General features: G+C 46.3%; 1 protein-coding gene across 1 annotated transcript in view; it reads right to left on the bottom strand.

The window, feature by feature from the left end:
• Positions 1–769: 769 nt before the first annotated feature.
• Positions 770–22,429, bottom strand: part of MARCHF4 (membrane associated ring-CH-type finger 4) — a 98,723-nt gene continuing 77,063 nt past the window's right edge. Inside the window, exon 4 of the mRNA XM_039701450.1 lies at positions 770–4,234. Coding sequence (XP_039557384.1) covers positions 3,873–4,234 — 362 coding nt within the window. The 3' untranslated portion in view covers positions 770–3,872. The remainder of the gene's footprint in view (positions 4,235–22,429) is intronic.

The following is a 22,429-nucleotide window of genomic DNA, read 5'->3' as shown; positions in this document are numbered from 1 at the left end:
TGCAACAAAGTACAGGGAACGTCTCTTCAGGGACCCAGCAGACAAGACTAAAAGAAAGACATGGGGAAGAAGAGATGCCTCTGTAGCATAGCTCTGCCCCGTCTCATCTATCTGCTAGAATCACCCAATACTCAACTTATTTTTCATGTCTTGGGAGCGTACTGTCTCCATTTGCACCTTTGAAAGTCCTGCATAGTAGCACAAAGGGGACGGCACAAGGAGATTGTGGGAGATGAGAGAACTGTGCTATGGAAGGAAGAGATCCTCAGTATTTCTGCCATCAAAACTTTGAGGAGGAAAGGAAAAGGGAATTCAAAACCCCAACCCCCACACTAAATTTGCACTTGTTCTCTCAGGCTGGCAGCCTAGAAGTTCGTAAACTCAGAAGTACCTTGTTGTGGAGTAAACTGTTCTGAAAATAGTTTCCAATGGCTTCCCCCGAGTTTGCTTTGTTGGTGGCAGCCCTTCGGCTCCCATGCTGGCACATGTATGAAGTTCTTTGAACAAGTTTTGACCTTCCTTTAGCCCCTCTGCCCATCAAGCCAGCTAATGACATGCTTCGTATTGCACAGAACACATACAATTGACAAGTTCATAGTGTTGTTTAAATATTAAACAGTCTAGACAGGCTTTGGAGTCTTATGCCGCTGTGAAAAGGCTCAGACCGTGCCCATCTCTGAAACTGGGCTGCGGGATCATTTGCACAGTAAGACAGACAATAAGACTTGTATACATTGCCATGCAACAGAATAGACCCCAAACCGCCAGCCCTAAGTGGAAAGTTTATTTCTAAGCACAATATATGGAAAAAACAAACCAACAAACCCCACAGATATAGAAAACGTTGTAGCAAATCCCTGGTCAAGTAGGACTTCATGTCTGTCACTATCCTGCACCTCACAGCCGCTTAAAATGTCATGCAATGGAGGAGAGGGCACTCGGACGACAGCCTCCGCTTCCGATCGAGGAGGGTCTCCAAGGAGGAGAAGGCCGATGGGACTCCCGCTGTGATTCAGACTGTAACCAGCAAAAGGGCAGCGCTGCTCACCCCCACCACACACCTCGTGACTACCGGTGGTAGACTTAGCACTTCTACAGGCTTTACCAACGTGGATTCTCACAACACCCCTGTGAGGTAGGTACGTATTTTTATTCCCCCTTTGCGTGGAGGGGGGACTGAGCCAAACAGCCCAAGGCTACAGAGTCAGTGGCAGAGCTGGAGTGAGAGTATGCAGAGTCCTGTGTGCTCAGAGTACACCACTCTTTCACAGCAAGTTGTGCTTCTGACCTCATAACATTTTATCTGTTAGCCAAATAAAAGGAATTTGACTTCTCCATATTAAATGAGTGGAGGGCAGGGAGGGAAACGACATCATGGGTGACAGCTGTCCCTTCATTCTGTGTAGGCTTCCCCCTTCCCAAAACCACTATAATTACTCATCTCTTGGAATGAGGACAGCTTCCAGAACAGGCATAGGGGTGAGAGGCTGCTGTGTTTGCTTGCTTTGGCCAGGTTTCTCTCTACTGAAGCAGTTCTTCCAGAGATCATTCATTGCAACACCTTCCTTCTGGGGGATAGCTACTTTCAGAGATGATTGGAACTGCCCCTTCCCTCTCCCTCTGCCCACCACCATCTCTCTTCTCCCCTCTGCCAAAAGCACTCTTTGGTAGATAGTAAATCTGGTCAGACAAAGGTACAGTGGCCTCAGAAACCATGCTGTTTCACACTGGTCCTCAGTAAGCTTTCTCAGATGGTGTTCCACCTCCCACATTCTCTGCCAGAGAACCTGTTCTGTTGCATTCTGATATTTAAAGGGACACTGTCAAGTAATTGAGGTGAAAAACATGACCTTGCCTCAAGCTGCTAACTTCCATCTTCAATGCTGCAGGATGGCTGCCATGTTCAAACTCAGAGGCACCTTCTCCACTCCAGAAACACCTGACCTGTGAGAGCCTGGCTGCCAAAGGAGCCTGTAGCCCACGTTTGCCCTGTCTCCCCAGAAGGTGCGAGAGGTGCTGGTATGATGATGGAGGGCAGCTGCATTCAGCCATCGTGCAACGTTGCTTGGCACTGCTGCCAAATGGACACAGTTTGGCTGAAGACATTGTCTTGATTTCGGAGGGAGCTGGGTTCAGGTTTGAACTCTATGGGGCCATTGTTTTGTGATAGCTGAGCTTTTGCTCCTCAAAATCCCAGCTAATCTCCATATTTCCAGGGTTCCTGCTCTTATGCTTCCTCTGTGGCAGCTGCAAAAGAACTCAACCCATAGAGTTGGGACATACCCTCCATAGAATGAGGACAGTCAGCAGGAAATCAGAAATATGGATTTCCTCCTGTTGCAGAAGAAAGGTGGGGAGGAGAAGGACAGGGATGGTGAGAGGAATGGGGTGAGTGGAGAGAACCATACATGCCCAAATGGAAAAGGACAAAATCCATAGGGAAAGAAATTTTATTTTCAAGCTTGTAAGAGAATATTACAAACAATGGAGAGTAAAAAAAGCCCAAACCCTAAAAACTATTTAAAAAGTACTTGACAGTGTCCCTTTAATATCCACAAATGATTCAGCCATTGTGCATTGAAAGAGAATGTTCCTGAAGAGCAACCGATACCTTCGAGGATATACCCCAGAGAAGGAGACTTATTAGAAGTGCTACACAGTCAGTCAGCAACTGTGCTCCCTCTTCAGACTAACTCTCTTTTGGATGATTGAATGGAATAGACTCTGTAATAAACTAACAGACTGGATGTGAAAGGATCAGCCTACAAGACTGAGTGAGACTGTTGCAAATTGAGCAGCAGAGATACAGACACCAAAAAAAAAAAAAGTACATCTCTAATGCATGAGTGTCTGAATCAGCAAGGGAGCAGAAACCCACCAAAGATGGGTCAGCTTCTTGTGATTGGAGTAAAATGGAAGGAAATTAACCTGGAATGTCTGCATGGAAAATGATGTGTGTGGGTGGCAAGGTCTGGATGCTGGATTTGGGGTTATGGAGGCATGAATCACACCAGTACTTGTGCTTGAAACACCTGCGGAACGTTTGTACAAAATTTGCCAAAAATGCCTATACGTCAAATAAAGGTTATGGAGCACCCTCCCCCCTCCCAGTTCTACCCTCACAAACCCCTTGTCAGGAACATTATGAAAAAACAGGCTTCTTGGTGAAATTTGGGTATGCCTGGATTTTGTTAAGATTTTCTTAGTGAGATGATTTAATCTGTCTTCTGTAAATCAATACTGAAAAATCCCCAGCCATTTCACTTCAGGTACCCCACGGTAAATCAAACAAGGCTCCAGTGACTCATGAAACAAAACAACTCATAGCCCTGGTTAATTGGAGTCTGGGAAATAAAAACACTCCAAATATTTTGTTCCCTTCCATGTTTTTACAGATCTCACACTACGTGTGTGTTTGTGTGCGCGTGCGTGTGTGTACGGGGGCTGTGCACAGAGCGTTACCTATTCCAGGTAATAGGATTTGTAAGACATGCTAAACCGTCTGTTCCTCTGCTTCCCCAGAACTCTGCCTACTCAGTTTGTAGTCTGTATTGCACTTGTTTTGTTGGTTTTTTTGTGATTTGTGTTGTTATTTTTTTCTTTTTTTTTTTTTTTTTTTTTTTTTTTTTAAACAGGCTGGAAAACATTAACCTCTTTAGCATGAGTGTGCAGCTCTCCCTCCACCTGCTTTTTTCCTTAGCTGGCCAGGTGCCGCCTCTTATATCTTGTGCAGTTACTGAAAAAAGAAAAGAAGAGAAGAAAAAAAAAGAAAAAAGAAAAGGAAAGAGAAAGAAAAAGGCACACCATGCTCCTCTGCTTTATGAGTTCTTTGTCTCCTCCGCTTCGTGTTAAGGCCTCCTGAATTCCTCTGCTCAGACCGTCGTGACCCTCATGACGAGCTCTCTGTTACTACTAGACTGACTCCTCTGTTCGTGAGGCCTCAGGTGGCTGAGTATATGCAGGATGGTATAAGCACAGTGGTGGTCAGAGAGGGTGCCTGTGGCATGGCCGGCAGCCCGTGCCCCGCTGTCGGCTGGAGCGGAGTTAGTGGCTGTACCACCAGTGGAGGACGAGTGGGTGGTTTGGGAGGAGGGGCGCTGATTTGTCCTGGTCCCTGTTTTTTGCTCCTCCATGTCCTTTGTTTTGTCATAGTTCAGCACTTTCCACTGCTGATTGACCGCCTGCCACCGTTTAAAAATCCGGTAAACCGAGGGCCCTTCGTGTATTATTAGACCTGGAGGGAAGGGGGAAAGAAACAGACATAAACCACAAAACTTCAGAAAGAACCATAAACTTTCCCCAGCATTCTCCCCCAGTTAGCTGGTTAAGCTCAGCTCTCCAGCCAGTACTTTCTCGATGATAAATCCTGTATTTTAATTACCGACAGGCAGAGCACTGGTGGATCCCTTTTCCCCCTGAATTAAAGGGATTACGGTTTTATCTCAGCCATCGATAAACGGATCGTAAATGGAGCACAATGAGTTATGCTCTTACAGCAAAAGAGTATCTGTTTACCAACAAATGCCCAAGGTTTATCTCTCACTGGGCTAATTTTGCATGCTGCATAGGCATGATTCACCAGGCTCAGGCGTGTGTTTGGAGGGGGTGTAACTGCAGCTGACGTGTCACTGACGGCTGCTGCACAGCGCCGTGTGTGTGCACAGCCCCTGTCTCTCCCCACACACACAGCAGCAGAGCAGACACTCATGTGGAGGCCAGAGGCAGAAACTAAGCAGAAAAAGAGGTCTGTCTATACCTGTAAGTGGTTTGTTATCCAAGGCAAAGTTTTGCTCATTTGCAGAGCAGGTACCTCATCGAATGTCACTGCCTCTTTTCAAGGGGGAGCTCAGCACGCTTGACAGAAAGGGCAGAGAAGCTCCCAGTGTGTGCAGAGCATTCAGACAGACAGTGCCTGTGTCCTGCTGCCCACCTGCAGGCACAGGGCTGATGTCTGGGGACGGCTCTGGGCTGTAGGACATGGCACTGCTAATGGTCTCTGTTCATAAGAGAAGGAGCAGCTCAGGCCCCTCAGTAGCCCTGCAGTTATCTCATTTCCCAGCTGTCTCCATCATCCTCCCAACCCATGCATGAGGACTAAGGAATTAAATCATTTCAGTTGCTTCGATGATGACAGAACTTGAGTATAAAGCTCTGCTATTATTATTGAAGTTGCCAGACCCTGGCTAGACCCTGTGGCAGTACTAGGTTTAGCAGTGGCTGCCACACAGGTCTTCTCCACTGATGCTGGAGGAAGCTGCAACATCTCCTGTAGACTGGCTTAGCTGGCACACCGTAATATACCTCACAAGCTTTGCTAGAGAATGGGATTTATGTGGAATGAGGGGAGACTGAGTGTCCCTGCTTTGCAGCCATCTGACTCTTAAGGGAAGTGCCTTTGTGTCCCATGTAACTGAAGCCAGACCAGGAGGCAGGACTGGGTGTGTTAGCACATGGGTGGCTTCATTGTCCTTAACGATGAAGGTTTCACCATTCTGGGTCAGGATCAAGATTATCAAAACCCCTTCTAAGAAGAATAGCTCTCTTGCCTTCCTGTTGCAAGCATAAAAATACAAGAACAAGACTCACAAGAATCAAACCCATGCCTAAACAAAGGGGCTGACTTGACCAACAACGTGTAGAGAGATGATGGGCACCCCAGAATAAAGTGGTTTACAGCTATTCCTGATTAATCAAATGCTACAGTTTTACCCACCACCTACCTTTTCCAGATAGTTCTAGCTTCTGATGACAAATAATTACTGGAGACAACCTGTGCCACATCAGACCCCAAAATACCTGAAGGTCATCTTACCCTTAGGGCTCATCTCTCCATTATTCACTGATAGGATGCAGCCACTTGGTTTCTTAGATCAGATCTGATGTCAGAGAGTTTAAAGCACTGCCTCAGTACAGACTGAGTTTCCAGCCTCCCTGGTTCTAAGCATAACTAGGAGCCCTGCTGACTTGATCCCAGATTAGCTTCAGGGGGACTGACATTCATTGAAATGGGGTGCTGAGCCTGCTCACTGGCTGGAGAAGTAACTCCATTGGGTTGCTTGTATGCAGATCTGACTATTTTGGGACAGGGAATGGTGTAGGGCACTACAGTCTGAGAGAACTCTACCCTCTGGTTCCCACAGGCCACTGAGATTGCACAGCTGTAACCCTGCAGTGCTGCTGGCTTTTTATAACCAAACCCCGTGATGTCATAATAGAAAATGTGGGTTTTCCTTCCTGCTTTGAAACACGGTTGAGAATTCTGACGTGCTCTGATCAAAGCATCATCCATAAAAAGCAGGACTTAGGGAAAGCCTGCAGATCCAGCCAAGGAGACAGAGCTTTGAAGCATGCCTGAAGTGGATCAGCCCATGACAAGGGACATTAGACATACATTTAAATGAGCTGTCTGATCGGTAATGAATGAAATTCCACTCTGATCAGTGTTTCTCAGAGACCACTTTAAGCCTGGGATAAAAGAGCCAAAATCAAATGTTTTCTCTTTGGCTGTAGAACATTCTCCATAGAATCAAATCCATTCTACAAAGTATTAAACACCGAGCCACGACTGTAAATCTATTCTTAATTACCTTATCACAAATATTTAATGCGCAGCCTGATTCAAGAGGGCTGTTTATAAAATTCTTGTTTGTTTGCTTTCTAATTATAAATGTTTATGATCTTATGCAATTAACTGTGTGATGCTGATGGATGGGTTGCTGAGTCAATTGAGCAGCTGTTTTCTTAGATAGTTTTGGTTTCCAAATATTTATAAAAGTACAAAATAACCTCTTTTCATCTGTATTTACTGGGCTCTAAATTACTTATCGATTTCCCAGTGTCAAGCTCAGGAAGCTGTAAAATTGAGAAGGAACCAAGTGGAGGGGTGGGCATGGAAGCGGAAGTAACAGTGATGTATTTGCAAGAGGAACTGCCAAGAGTAAGCAAGAGTCTATCAGTTAATATCAAGCTGCAGGATGCTTAATGCTCTCACTGAAACAAATCTTGTCTGCCTCAGACAAATTAGGATTGGAATTCTTACATTCAGCTCTGTGCATCCCTTAACAAGAACACCCCTCCCCTCAAGAATCATTGTTGTTGACAGAGGTGAAATGGTCAATTTAAAAGCCATAATTCCATGGCAAGTCCTTTAGAAGGACTGTATTCAACTTGAGGTGTTCATTTGGAAGCAATTATTCCATAAGCCAAATCCTCTATGTGAGTGTGTAAGACTGCAGGTTGGTGTGATCTCTCTCTTTTTGCAGTCCTCAACACAGAAATGTCTGTATCAGAGTTTGAGATGGATTCTGGGAGTGTCCTGCTCCTTTTCTACTCCTCCCCATTTTATCTTCACATCTTTATATTATGCTTCACAAAATCTGTTATCAGTGGATCCTCTGTGAAAACCATCCTCTTCTGAAGGAAGATTTCTGTGAGTTGTACACAAAACCTGTTAGTCCAGATCGCTGCCTGCTTCACAAAATCCCTTGTTTGTAGTGCTGGTGAAGTGGAACACCCATGGAATGTGGGCACTCATGATGTGCTGCTCTCATTCCCATTTTCTCATGTAGAGACCTGGCTGGACCAGCACTGGATGAAATTCCTTGATCTGAAAATCATCGGAAGCTGGACTCTCTTGGGCTTAGATGAGACAGAGGTGCATTGCATCAGTGGGCTTGTAAGAAAACTGATCAGGAGAAAAGTCCTGAGCCCAAGGGCCAGAAGGGCTGCTGGGAGAACAGTAGCAGATGTAACAAGGGAATTGTATTTGTGTCTCTGGATGGGGAAGCAGGGATCAATTGCTGTACCACCATCCTGTGAGATTAACCCACAGGATGTGAGCCTCCAATTTAAAGTAACTTTGGAGCAGCAATTTCCCAGAAATTACATTCAGTGAATTCCTGAACATGGTCAGCCTCTGCCACCAAGTGATGTTTTCCCCAGAATTTTCCGCCTCTAATTAACCTTCTTCTTATTCCAACACTTGTCAGGCATTTTCCTGAAAGAAACAGGTAAATTTTTAGGGCAGGAACTGTTTCACCTGTTTGCCAGTAAAGAAAACCACCAAAACAGGGCTTCTGCTGACAGTGGATGGCTCATCACCCCTGCACTGACACTGATATTATCTACACGAGAAAAAAAATCACAGTCCATTCCAGCCAGTTGCCTTCTCAAAAAGGCCCTGTTCTGTCACCTCTTGTTTCCACCTTCAGCAGGACTTTGCCTTTTTGTTTTCCTTTTCAAATGCAATTTCATCTCAGGCAGACAGCTGCCATGCTTCAGCCTGTTTCTGTTGCTTTCATTATTGGGTGTCAGGGGAAGATTATGGCAGCTGTGATCAAAGCTTAATGTTTGCCTCCACAGCAGTTGTGACTCAGGCCAAGGTAAACCAAGCTTTCTGGAAGATAACACTTTATTTGCTAGGCTTTCTCTCTACTGACATCATTGCATACACAAACCCTTCCCTCCCTTTCTGTGAATTCTTTAATCTTTTGTGACAATCTCAAAATTCTGCACTTTTGTTTCCAAAGCTCCACCAGCTCAGCCCTCACTAATCTTTTTGCCTTTATCTTATCATATTTGCTCCATCCTTAGTCTCCTTTTATCTTGACCTAAGAACAGGAAAGTGTCTGATGATAAATCAAGAAAAGAGAGCCAGAAGGATCTATTCCTGGAAATACAGGCTTGGAAAGGGGTACATAGTATCTGCCATCCCTCACCCTTGTGCCCAGGTCAGTTCCAGCTGAGTATGACAGGTTCTCTAACAGCCTGGCATACTTAGATGATCCTGTGGCTGATACTCAAGGCTGCAGAGCTGTGCTCTTCAGGAAATGGGGAAGAGGGTAAACCAAGGAGCAGGGAGAGGTAGTTTTGTAATTGAAAACAATGTCATGGCATCAATGTGACTCTGCACTTGGGCTGATTTGGAGGAGAGTTGTGAACCTTGGAGCTGACTAGGCTGGGAACGAGGTAATGTCCTTCTTCTCCTCAATCCTGTTCATCATCTCCAGAACCTCTTCATTTCATCCCCCTTTTTCTGCAGGCAAACTCCCCAGCATAGTGCAGTCCCAAACCAGAGAGGTGCAGAATCAGCACTGTAACACCCCACCTGCCTTTTGATTCCCTGATGAAATAAACTGGTGTGTCACTTTCTTCAGCAGTGTGACTGTCTGATCCAGCTTGCATCTGGGATTCTGATTTCTCATTCCTAAGGGTAATGCTTTGCACCGCTCTTTATTCAATTACATCTTGTTGATTCCTCCAATTTGCCAAGATAATTTCACATTTCAAATGCCGATCTGATCCTCCAAAGTGCTTGCAGCCTTTCCAAGCTTGGTGTCATCCGTGTATTTTATTACAGCACATCCTATTTAATTATCTAAGTCAGTAATAAAAATATTGAAGAGAGCAGAGTCCAAAAGACTCTCTACTTGAAATGTGTTTCCAGCTTACAGCACACCACTGGTGACTACTAAGAAAGCAGTTTCTCCATTGGCTGTACACCTGCATTATACTTACTTAATCTAGAACATGCTTCTGTGGGAGGAGAGTCCAAAGGCAAAGCACCAAGAGCATTGCCCAAGCCACAGCATATTAAAATAACAGCTTCCTCCTTAGCCACTTTACAATTACCTTTCCAAATTACATCTGGTTATACTCCTGTGCTCACCAATTGGTTAGCTAAAAAATATCCAGTATCTTTCTATGCATCAGTTAAGCTGATGTGCCCTTCATTTCCTCAGTGCCTACCTTCATTATCTGATAGAGATTATATTTAAAGTTAGGTACTCTGCTTGCATTTCCCCAGCTGCCTGGCACCTCCTGCATCCTCCTCAAGTTCCTGATGATGAAATGCTCATGGGTCAGCCACTGTTCCTGCAGCTGCCTCTGAAGTTCATTAGGACATGCTGACAAGGACAGAGCTAACTCATTTGAATATTTTTGAAGCTGTTCTTTTCTGATTCTGCCCTGGGCTCCTTTCTCCTCATTAAAATTATTTTAGTTAAGTTTTATTTTAGTTAAGAGGACTGAAACAAAAGCAACATTTAACTATTTGGCCCTTTGTTATCAAATACTATTTGAGCTCTTAGACTTGCCTTGTTCTTCTTCACTTATGCTTATGGACCCAGTTCTTTCTGTCCTTTGAATCTCTGGATACTCATTTTGGGGCTCAATTCTGACAGCTCCCCCTGCCTGTGTGATTTCCAGAGACTTTTCATTAGTTGAAGGTTATTCTTTCTGCCTTTTGTGTGATTGCAGCTTCTGATTTTGGGTCCTCAAAGAGTTCCTGATGCAGCCTCTGTGCTCTCTTCCCACGCTTCTGAGCTTCCCCCTGCACAGGCACAGTTTGCTGCTGTGCCTTTAGTATCATCACTTTTGGCAGCTGTGAGCTGTTCACAGCTCTCTTATCCTTCAGATTCTCTTCCCAAGAGACATTCGCTGCTCTGCTCCCCTGGGGATGCTGCTGCTGCTTTTCTGGAGTCCATTATCCTCACATCTTACTTTTCTTCAGCTCTGGAATGCTTTCATTAAGCAGTTGCTTCCCATACAAACTACTGATACATTCAAATTTTCAGGGAGTCTTTGCTTTCTGGGGAAATCGAATAGGAAGTATAGATTTCTTCATAACTGTCATCTCCACTCTCCAAAATATAATTTTTGTCCCCAGAATGTTTCAAGAGCTGAACACTCTGCCCTGCATCCAGAAGTAGTTCCTACTGGTTAGCCTGGAACATATGGCACTGTCTTTTAGACATTTCTGGAAGCTGCAAGACACTGGACCAGTGATCAAGATTTCTCTAGTCCACAATACTTTTAGCAAAGGTCTGCTCTGAATAATGCTGTAACTGTACTAAGAGGGTGTACAAACTTAGCAATTGCCAGCATTGAATGAGATAAAGTATAAATTGAAAATGTATTCATAATGATTAGAGCTCAAGTGAATGCTTAACATATGGAAAAATAATTAGCTGATTATAATCAAGCATTTTTTATCAATCATTCTCAATGCACTTTTTTTTTTTTAATGTCTAAAGAACTGATTATGTATGAATCTGAACTGTGTTTTGGCTCAGCAGAACTGGGATGTCTGTGTGGCCAGACTCCCTCGAGTGCTGTTATCACTGGACGACATGGCCCTCATGGATCCCATGGACCTGGGGAAGCCAAAACACTCCTTCTGCAAAGTGCATTCACTCTAGTGAGGTTTCACTATCACACAGCTTTCCCAGCACTGGGATGCCATGCTTGGATCTCCTGGGCTACAGGGCCATGACTCCAGCAAAACTGAAATTGAGTCCCTCAGAGAATGGTACCTCCATGGCCAGGGAAGAGCTCCCACCAGTGTACACAGAGAAGCTTCTCCCAGTCTTGAGGAAGTATTTTATGAAGGTTTGGACTCTTCCATTTTGGGTCACTACAGCAAAAGCAAGCTGACCCATAACCCTTCAAGTGCTGACTAACCAGAAAACCTTGTGTTTATTACAGCTCATTTCTCCTTGTTCAAAGGCAGCTGTGCCTCAGAGCTTCCTCAGATCCTGGTGGGCAAGGACCATCCCCACCCCCAAGTGCAGTGAGAGCCCTTCTCCCTCCCTGCTTCCTCCACTCCATCTGGCAGAGCCACGGGAGCAGCAGATCCCATCTGGGCAGGTCATTATGCTGCATCCCAAGCTCTCTGCATCAAGAGCCCTGCCAGGTGGGACAGGGATCCAGCATGCTGGCACCTCAGGGAGTCCCCACAGCTGCTGCTCCACCAGGTGGGTGATCCTGGGGCACAGTGTGGGAGACTGGGGACGGAGGAAGCTCTTTTATTACTGCTGGGAGTGCCTGGTGTGGCAGCATCCCTCCCCCAGGAAGCACTGTGATTTTGCAGGATGAGGCTGAGCTACATGGCAAGACACAATTTCCAGGCTGTGACACTGCAGCATGTCACGAGTTCACGTGACACAAGGATGTAGCAGTGATTCCTGCATGCACAGGATACCACAGGCTCCTCCTGGAAGTGGGAGCTGTCCACACCACAGACGTGGCATTTGTAGCTGCGGGAGGAGGAAGGCTTTATGCAGCAGGATGAACTGAGTTGACAGGCAGGACTGCCTGTCATGGGACTTGTGGAGCTCATGGGAACTGGGGGCAGGGTGTTACAGAAGCATTTGAGGAGCTTTTATGGCTGCAAAGTAATTCATCTTCTCTGTGAGGTGCTGCCTCCATCCCAGGGCAGCCCTGCTCAGCCATGTTCTGCACAAGACATGGGCTGTGCCCTGTAGGGCTGAGCTGATAAGACCCAACACTAGGAAATGCTGGCAAAATTTAGGAGCTGAGAGGAGGTGCCCAATGGAAATGAAATTTCATTTTGTTCAGCACTCCCACACGGTTTATTTGCAATGGGAGAATAACACCAGCTGTCCTGCAGAGATGTGACAGAGGAGCTGGGCTGATCCCTGGAGTTGCACACAGCAACACCATGGCCCTGGAGGAGATGCCACAGTACTTCCAGCTGTAAATATACAAGCTACCAATCACCACAACTTCCTCCTCCTGCACTGCCCAGAGCAGTACTTTTTGTACCCCTTGACTCAAAACAGCAATAAAAAGCACCCTAAAGCAATACAAGAAATAACAGTGAAAATAGGTAAAATGCAACCCAAAGAAATTCTTGCCCAGCAGTAGATAGAAGCATAAACCAAAGTACTCCCATAAACTCAGCTGGCTGTGGACAGCTACAGCAAAGTGGATGTTGTGCCCTAAAGGGCCCTTGTTCTCCTGTGGTATTTAACACACAGGGCATTATAAAGCAGAGGATTAAAGGGCAGTCTGTAGTTATTCAGGCAGCAATAAATGAGACTCTTCCTGGAAAAAGCAAGTAAATAAATGGAGATGGGAACTCCAGCAAGAGAACAACCCCTTGCTTCTGAATCACACCTCTCCAGCACTATTCCCCACTTGTGTGTTTGTCCTTAACTGTGCCAGAACAGAAGGGATAGGGCTTGGAGGCAGTACTCATATATCTTCTTGCTCTCTTAAAGTTTCCCCTCCTTGCTTTGCAGTTAGGACTGGGTAGATCCTTTTGAAACTTTTTTTCCCCTCTGAATTTAAAATGGACATAAGAGCAACACCCCACATATTGAAAAGGCTTTGTTTAAGAGGTGAAAGACACTCATTGTGTACATGACAGATACTGCAAGGTCTTTAAAAGAAGGGAGTAAATAATAATTTCAAGCTAGGTTGAACAGAGCAGTGATGTCTAGGTGATTTTATGGGTCTTTTCTACCTTCAGATTTCAAGACAGTCCCTACAGAAGTCCATGGAGTTGAATACTTATGGATGAGGAGAGAAAAAGCATGTGGCTTCCACTTCATCTGTTTGCATGACAGAAACCATTCCTCCAGGTCTGGGTCCTGAAAACCTTCCTATGCCATAGCTAATGTTACTCTGACCAAAGAACTGCCTGTACAGTCATGCTGATCCCCAGACATTCCAGGGACACTCCTTTAAAAGGAAAGCTGGACAGTACCATTGTGCTGTGCAGGGCTTGGGAATCTGCCTTCACACTTGGAGACCTGAAAAAATCACATTGTTCCCCAGAATGAAAGAACACATGTGTATTTGCAGACAGGTTAAAATGTTTCATTTGGAATTGAAATTTTTTTAAATGTTGTATTCTAAATTCTGACACTGAATTTGAAATACTCAGCATGAGCAGTCATCTCTAAATGTTAAATCAAAATGCTTTGTTCAAGAATGATCAAAACATGACATTTGCTTATTGAAAGTAGAACTAATGCCTCCCTCTCTGCTTTTATTAGCAAATGAAGTTCTGTAAGGAAAAATTAGAATAGTTTCACAATTTTTTCATTTTCTAAGGGATGCAGGTCCTGTCTGAGCCCAATTCCTCCAGCCTATTTCAGTCACCTAAGTGCTTTTTCACTAAGAGAAACACAAACCAATTAGGAGAGACACAAAGGCAAGTACAGATCACCCTTGCCATCCCGCAGGGTAACCTAGGGCACACAGCAAAACTAATGGACCTGAGTTGCCATATTATTGCAGAAGTCCCATACTGTTGTCTCCTTATCACAAGTTTCATACCTTCTTGGTGTTTTCTCATGAGCAGCTCCTCAGAGCACTAACTCGTTCTTCTTCACAAAGCAGCCAACATACTCCAGTTCCCTCTCAACCAGCTAACCCACTCTTTTATAGCACTCTTCTTCTTCTCACTGGTCACAGCTGTGGCCTGTCAAAATCAGGCCTGTTCCTAATCTTTAGTAATGGGCCCATCTGCAACTCCTTAGGGGTGAGATTACTTTCTGCACTATCTTTATTTTCTTACATTCTGGCCCCCCACACCTGAGATGCCTGTGATGTCACATGTTGGCATATGCATTGTGATTGCCTCTACTGCCTCACTGGAGTGAGATGTGGGCATGTGGGCATCTTTCCCCTCCAAAATGCAGGAAGGCATCCCAAGGATGTGAGGCAGAAGGTGTTCATGCTTGAATTGGGCCAGCCTTTTGCTGGGATAAACATGTTCCTGGGGCACACCACAGTGCAGCCTGTTCTGTGCTGCTTTGTAAGAACAAAGCCATGACAAAAAAAAAAAATCTTTCATTGCAAACCTAGGATTTCTGTGAGATCTCCCAAAGCCTTTCACCTTTGGTGCTACAGCCTCTCTCTGCTCCCTGACAAGGTCCCCACAGGTCTCGTCCCACCTCCTCCCCTACAAAGGTCTTCAACTTTCCCACAGAGGCCCTATTCAAAATTAACAAAGGTGGTAGAAGCCAGGAGGGCAAGGGTCTGTTACTTCTGATCTGTTACTAGCTAGGATCTCTAGGAAGGCAAAACGTGTTCCTTGCTTCTCTGCACCTACAAGGGTCTTCCACCAGAGCTGAAGCCTTTGTGGCTGCAATATCCAGATGAGTGAATGCTGACAGAGGCTGAGGGGCAGGTAAGGGTTTACCTGCACCTATGGGGTCTAACAATGCTGAGCTCACCAGTATCACAGCAGTGAACAGAGCAGAGTGTGGCTAAACCTGCAGCAAAGGTTTAGAGAGCCTTAGAGAACACAGCAAGGCTCCTCATGTGGCTGTGGCTGAGCAGAGTGAATTGTCCCACCTGGCATAGCATGGATATTGTGGATCCAGCTCTGCCATGGGGCAGAGGGGCTCAGGCTGTGGCTATCATTTGTAGGTCTTGGTGCAGGAAGAAAAGCACTGCTTCATGGAGTAACTTTCAGGAAAAACTAAGTTTAGCAACTTAGCCCATAGGCCTGTTTGCAATATTCTTCATTACAGCCTGTTCTATCTAGTTGAAAGATGACTCTGCTGGTAGGCAGCCATCAATCAGTCTCTCCGAGGTGATCCTAGAGCCTGATTAATGTGGCTTCATATTAATCTCTTCTTACCTCTGCTTCTGGCTCCCCACTGAGCTGGAGACACAGCAAAAGCAGCTTCATCCACGATACATGGGGGGTGACCCTGCCACGGTCTCATCTTTGACCATGGAGTTGAATTCTCTTGCTACAGCCAAAACAGCCTGCCATGGACCACAGCTTCCACCTCCAGGAGTAATGTGTCTGTGGGGATGCAGGCTGTAGTAGGAGGAGTGACGGGACAGAAGGCAGTTGGAAAAACACAGCCTGGCACAGAACTGAGGACTTTTTTCATCCCTTACTAGACAGCACAATTTGTGCAGCTGGCATGGGAGATCCTACCAGCTGCCTACAAGGGAATTTCCTGCCACAGTGTAGAGGTTGTGATGGGCAGGTGAGTGCTCCTGCCTCTGCCCACATACAGAAACTTAACCCGGGGACACCAGGCACATGATTTTGTCAAGGAGTTTAGTGACAGGAAGGCACCATTCTGATTGTAATGTATCACACCTGAAAGCACAAGATGCAGTTCACAAGGCGAAAGAATTTCTTTTTTCCCTCAAAAAATGTTAATTATGTTGCCCTCATTAAATGCCAAACACATTGATCCACTGGAGCAGAGAGCACCATATGGTTATTCACGATAAATACATCCCTGGAGCCCTGCTGCAACAGTGGGACCCTGCTGGAGATGGATGTGGGGAAGGAGTGTGGAGCTAAACGCACACACGTGAAAGCCCAGGTGCTGCTCAGGTTGTGCTGGAAGCCAAGTTCCTTCCCTGCAAAGAGGGAGAGGGATCAGAGCCAGGTCCAAAGCTGTGTCTCTGCTCAGCAGTGATGTGCTGGCTCTGTGGAGAGTGGCCAGAGCTGCGCTGGAGTCCTGTGGGCACACGGAGCCCCTGCAGCCCTGCCCACTGCTGGCAGCACGCAATGCACATGTGCCAGAGGCCCCTGTGCTCTCTCATGGAACAATCAATGCAACAGTGGATAAAAATAGGTCCCTTCTTTCAGGGGCAGAAGGGTGGCTTGTCTCGATTTTGCCGAGCATCCACTGTTCCTGGATGACAGCCAAGGAGTCAATGGTCAGATCAGCTTTGCAGTGTTGCTTCTCCTGATGCTGGCCCAGCTAAGGGCTAACAATGATTGCTCCCCAGGAGGGACCCTGCCCATCTGGATCGAGAGCCCCACAACATGCCCTGTGGGGGCCGTCCTTTCTGCACAGCCTCTGTACAGCTGATGGATCAATGATTTGCTCAGTGTTTTTAAAAGCATGCGCACTGTGTCTGAATGTGTCCAAACCAGAGTTCATGGTGAAGAAAAGGTGATTTTGCTGCCTAGCTTTATCCCAACTGCCTGCTCTGAAGGTAGGACCTGGATCTGGCCACTGCTCTTAGCTCCTGACAGCTCCAGTTTACATGCAGATTGGGTAAGAAGTACATGAAGAGCACGGCAAGCAGGGCATTAAGCTGAAAGACACAGAAGACTTCTGTATACTCTCACAGATCTCTTCCAGGTATGCCAAAGCCACACACATTTGCTGTGTGGGCTGCTGTCAGGTCTCTCCTCCAAAGGCATTTGCTGAACTTCTCTGCCTTGTGCTCTGCCTTTAGGGTGTCATCAAGCCAACATGCAGGTTTGGTGCTTCCTCAAAACTGATTCCCTACCACGGTAGTGATTCTTCCAGCTTTGTACCTTGGGGACTGTGTAGACCTGAATGAAAACATCTGCTTTCCTTTTGAGAATGGGATCAATACAGATGAAGACCAAGACCCTGAAGACACCTCATTTCTCAGTTTCTTTTTATTTCATTGTGATTTTGACTCCTAAATCCTTTGAATGCTGAGGGCCCAAGTGACCTGGCTAGATAACACCCTGAGGCTACCTCAGCCTGGCATTTCCTCTAGAAAGCAAAGCTCATTTAGAGCAAAACCCCATTAATCTTGGCAGGAAGCTGGAATTGTCACTGTTTCAAGGAAGCTCCATTAATTACTGTTCCCACTGTACTATGAAAGATCAAATGCTGTGGATCAGTTTTAATTGGCTATTGATTTCTTATGTTATTACCTATGGTTGTGCTGAGATGCTGTCAGACATACTGGATGCTTTTGATTATTCCTTCTGGCAGCTGGGATTAAAAACATCAGGCAGACATTTCCTGATCTGTAATGGATTGCCATGGTGTGCCAACAAGAATCGTTGGCTGGATGAATGGTCCTGCTCTATCTTGTGCTGCTGAGCTGCAGTGCTGTTTTGAAGGCAAATACCATCAGGGACCAGCCAGGGAAAGAGTGGGGAAAGCTTCAAAGAGCACGAGGATTTAGTCCTTGCAGAAGTGCACTGCTGTCAGCACCAAGGCAGGGTGAGCCAGGGAGCAGGGACTTGGGCACAGACAAAGCAGAAGTGCCCATCAGTCACTGATCCACGGAGAGGCAGATCAGATTACTTTTGCATTGCTGGGGATAACCCCCCAGCACACCAACTCCATGTGATCCCAAGCAGGCCAGCACACACAAACCATATTGCCACAGCCCTGTGCACACAGCCTGCTAATGGCCCTCCTGGGACATGCTTCTCCCTCAGAGACCATCTGGGGATGCCTGAGCCTACTCTGTGACATGCTCTCATTAGCTGGCAGAGTTCCTCCTTGTTTAACAGGAGATGCTTTCCTGTCCTCCTGACCCCAAATGACACCTTATTCTACAAATGTCGACTTCCCCTAATTGCACCCTGACAGGGAGAGAGGAAAACCCCTCCTTTCCTCTCCAAGGACTGTCATTTAATTAGCAGACAGGTATCTCTCAGGATTTACAGGCCAGCTCTAAGCTGCTACTCTCTCTGCTCAGTAGCTGAGGCCTGTGAAGGCTCATTCCATTTATCTGTGCATTTCTGCATTTTTGCTAATCTCACTATGCAAGAGATTTACCTCTTGGATTTACCTCTCATGGACCATGGAGAGAGCAGTTAATCAAATGAACAGTCCCCATCTCACGTCTCATTCCCTTCCTGGTTCCTGATCTCAGATGTCTGTGTTGTAGATGACTTCATAAGCAGAGCAGTACCTATGCTGACATCGTCACCAGTTTCTAGTTTAATCCAACTCTCATATCTGTCCTACAGACATGACCAGAGATAGCACAGATGAAAGAGAGATCAGAATCAAAGACATCGAGGCTGGCTGGATATCAAGAAGCATTTAATTTGTTCCTCCTTCACAAACTGGGATCATCTCTCTGCAACCTGTTCTTGACATATGTTTTCTAACAGGTTCTTAAATAAAATCCAGTACTGGAGGTTCCCACAAATCCCAAGCAATCTTTCCCAGTGCTTCTTGCCCTCCTGTTAGATGTCTGAGAGCAAGGGGGAGAACAGTGTTGAAAGGCCTTCTTGTACATCTTGCCCAGAACAGAGATTCTGGTGCTTGGGGCCATACCACCTGTCCTGCTGATCATGAGGAGAAGACTGGTTTTACTTTGGTTGTGATTGTTGTTTTTATCGTGGGTGAAGAGGTAAATAATGGTTTCTGTCCCTCCCAACTGTTTTTGTGGGGCATGCCAGATCTAGTAAAGTCTGAAGAAAACTAGTATATTACTGAAGGTTAGTGACTGAGGGTCAAATCCAAACCCCTGGATTTTGTTCCATGGATCAGCAATCTCTGAGTAAACAGACATATTTTGAGAGTTCAGCTTGGAGATGATCTGATCATTTCAGACCAAATGAGGATAACAACAACCAAATGAGTGCTGAGGGAGCTATATGTGCAGGGAAGCACTCATGCCCTCACCTTTGACTCCACACCAGAAAGATCAGTGCTGCCATGGGATTGTCCATGCAAATTTCCACTGGTATCTCTGTCTTGGCAAATTGCTATCTAAATCCCTTACTGACTAGGTAGAGAGGAGAGCACACAAAACAGCGGGGCAGTTGCTGACTGCTTGTCTGATTTTAGTCACACCTCTGCAGAGTTGGTGACTTCTCCAGCTTTGAGACTCCACAGTGCCAGAGGAAGTGTCCTGCTGAGCACCTCCAGTGACAGTGGCAGTGTAAAGAGGCCTCTGGGACAAGAGTCACTGGCTACCCAATGGATGTGAGACACCCAAGTATAACTGAAGTGCAAACTGGCAGGAACTACAGAGGAGCTCTGTTTCAGCACACCTGCTCTTCAGTAAGTACCTTGTCTTTAAAACCTCTGCTCCTCTGCTAGTGAAAGAAAAACTTGGGGGTCAAGCTGGAGGAAGAAACAACTGGAATTAATACTATTACTGAAGGACCTATGGTATCACATTCTGCTAGCTATGGCTGCCCAGCCTGTTACAAAAAAATGTACAGACATCATCTTACATTAGCTGAAAAAAACAAGTGTGGTAGAACTGAGTGCACCTAATGTCCTGACCTTTCCCCATGACTGAGAATTTCTTAGTTCCTAAATCTTTCCTGCCCACCCACAGGCTAGGTAACAAAAGAGGAAAAGGGCTCTACTGCAGAGGAGGAGACACTGAATTGCACCGACAATGCTCCACTATTTCAAGATCCATTGCCACTGTAATTATCCATGAGAGGTTTTATCCTAAACTTGCAGAAGTTGAACTAAAACCCAGGGATGAATAACAAGAGGCTTGGGGCCATACTGGCAGTCAGGAGCAGAACTTTCAATCTCTAGAGCTGCCTTTGACTATTTGTCAAAAGACCCTGCATGAAGCAGTAAGGTTTGGAGGAAGGATAAAGAGAGGGAGAAAAGCTGTTCCATAGTGAGGAACTCACTGCAAGCCTTCTAGGGAGACATTGCTGCATCTATCACAAAGTTATTATGAATGAGGAATTCACCTCAGTTGCAGTGTTCATAGAATGGGTTGGGTTGGAAGGGACCTTAAAGATCATCTTGTTCCAACCTGCCTTGGGCAGGAACACCTCCCACTACTCCAGGTTGCTCAGAGCCCCATCCAGTGTGGCCTTGAACATTTCCAGGGATTGGGCACCCACAACTTGTCTGGGCAACCTGCTCCAGTGCATCACCACCGTCACAGTAAAGTATTTATTGCTAATATCTAACCCTGTAGTGATGGAACACGCCATGACCTGTGTTCCATCACTACATGCCCTTGCCCTAAGTCCCTCTCCAGCTCTCTTGTAGGCCCCTTGATGTACTGAAAAGCTGTATCCCCAGACCCTTCTCTTCTCCAAGCAGAACAACCCCAACACTCTCAGCTTGTGTTCATAGGATAGAATCCCCTGTGATCAGTCCTTTCCCCTGGCCTTGCCTCTCAGTGGGACAGACCAGCCTTTTGGCTCGTGCTAGTGCAGCCCCCGAAATCTGCAAGGCTGAGGAGAAGTCACTCAGAAAAGAGACATGACCACATCAACAGCCAGGGAGTCACAGCTCCTGCTGAAGATCTCATTTGTCGCTGAGTTTGAACTGGGCAGAAGAGGAGGAAGAGGAGAGGAGAGTGAACACACACTCAGCTAGTACTGCTCAGACCTCATTTCCTCTGCACTGCTGAGCTGGTAGCAGCAGCAGAAGCAACAGCTGAGATTTCAAAAGCAAAAATGCACTATACAATAAAGTTTTACACTGCAGGGTGGCATGGGCAGAGGGCTGGCAGCATCACATATGAGCTTTTCTACAGAATGGAGACAGAGCTCACGTGCTCCAGAAGATCCCCTCTCCTGCAGGAGCATGGGTGGGCTGCCTGGCAGCACGGGCAGACGTGCTGCACACAGCCCAAGTGCAGCCAGCTCTGGGTAGCTGCTGAGTGCTGGGCAACAGAACCCACGTACAGACATGTTAACTCACTGCATCTGTAATGCTTCCCACTGGCTTTTGAGTTTGTGGGAAAGCCAGCATGCCTGGCACCCCAGGACTACCAGCTGTGCTGGGAGGAACATGAGACAAGGGGATGCCCCAAGTCACGACTGAAATGTTCCTGGGAATGGGATGTTTGCTTGTTCTTTTGCTGGAAAAAAAAAATCAAAGCTCTCAGCTTAGGGCATTATGCTTAATGGTGACATCAGTGGAGATGCAAATAAATTTATTTTTCCCTCAGACAAGGTGGAAAAGAGAAAAAGAGGCCAAATCCTTAGAAAAGTTAACAAGAACAAACAAACAAACAAACAAAAGGACCTAAAATCTGATCTGTCTGCTCAGTTCCCCTTCAGTTCAAGGTTGGCATGGTTTGTTCTCTGCTATGTGGGAAGATTTACCTTCTATTAGCAGATGAGCTAATCAGTTCCCCTCAGCTCTTGAAGCTTTATCAAAGCCAGTTAATCATGACATTGATGTCCGCCCATCTCAGAGCTCTCTGCTTCTGTCCCCTGCCAACAAGGCGACACATGTGCACACCACACATGCATAGGGAAATGTTTTTTCCACTTTTAATTCCATCAGCAAGAGGTTATCGCCTATTGTGCCAACATATGGGTGCTGCCCATCTCTCTTTAACCCCCTTTGCCACACTAGTTCCTGGGGAAATGTGGTAGCTCCACCAGCATCACATGAAGGAGCAGGATGCTCTCTACAGGCCAAGTGCACATCTCATTGCTGGCACAGTGGTGGCAACAGTGGGAGGAATTGGTCTTGGCAGGCCCATGTCCTGTGCTGGAAGGCTGCTGAGGCTGAGAGCTATTTGAACCTGGATACCAGGGTGTGCAGTCCAGAATTTTGTCCCTGCCACTGGGTCTGTTTTACTTCTGCACCCAAATTCCACCAGTTGCTGCTCTGTCCTGCTTTTCCTGAGGGTCAGAATGGGGGCTGTTCTTCCCTCTGGAATGGCTCTATCCACACATACACATATCCACCAAGTCAAGAGGACCGCCTTTTCCCACTGAGTTTGTGAGGAGGGCTTCTTCTAACTTCATAACAGTGATGCCAGGACCCAGACATGAAAAGCTCTCTGGGTCCCTTTTTGCTTCCTGTCAGGGTCACTTGAGCTGACAAGTTTTCTTGTGGCCTGGGCTTGGGTGGACACTGCTCAGGGGCACATTTCAAGGTGGCTGGTGCTCACCAGAGTGCTCCAGGAGCTGCTGCAGGTATTGGCAGCTATGTCCCTCCACCCTGCAGACCTACACTGGTCC

Source organism: Passer montanus, unplaced genomic scaffold (assembly GCF_014805655.1).
Source record: "Passer montanus isolate IOZ18808 unplaced genomic scaffold, ASM1480565v1 scaffold1, whole genome shotgun sequence".
Classification (NCBI taxonomy): Eukaryota; Metazoa; Chordata; class Aves; order Passeriformes; family Passeridae; genus Passer; species Passer montanus.
Note: the sequence above shows the minus strand (reverse complement) of the source record. Positions and strands in the feature narration are given on the sequence as shown.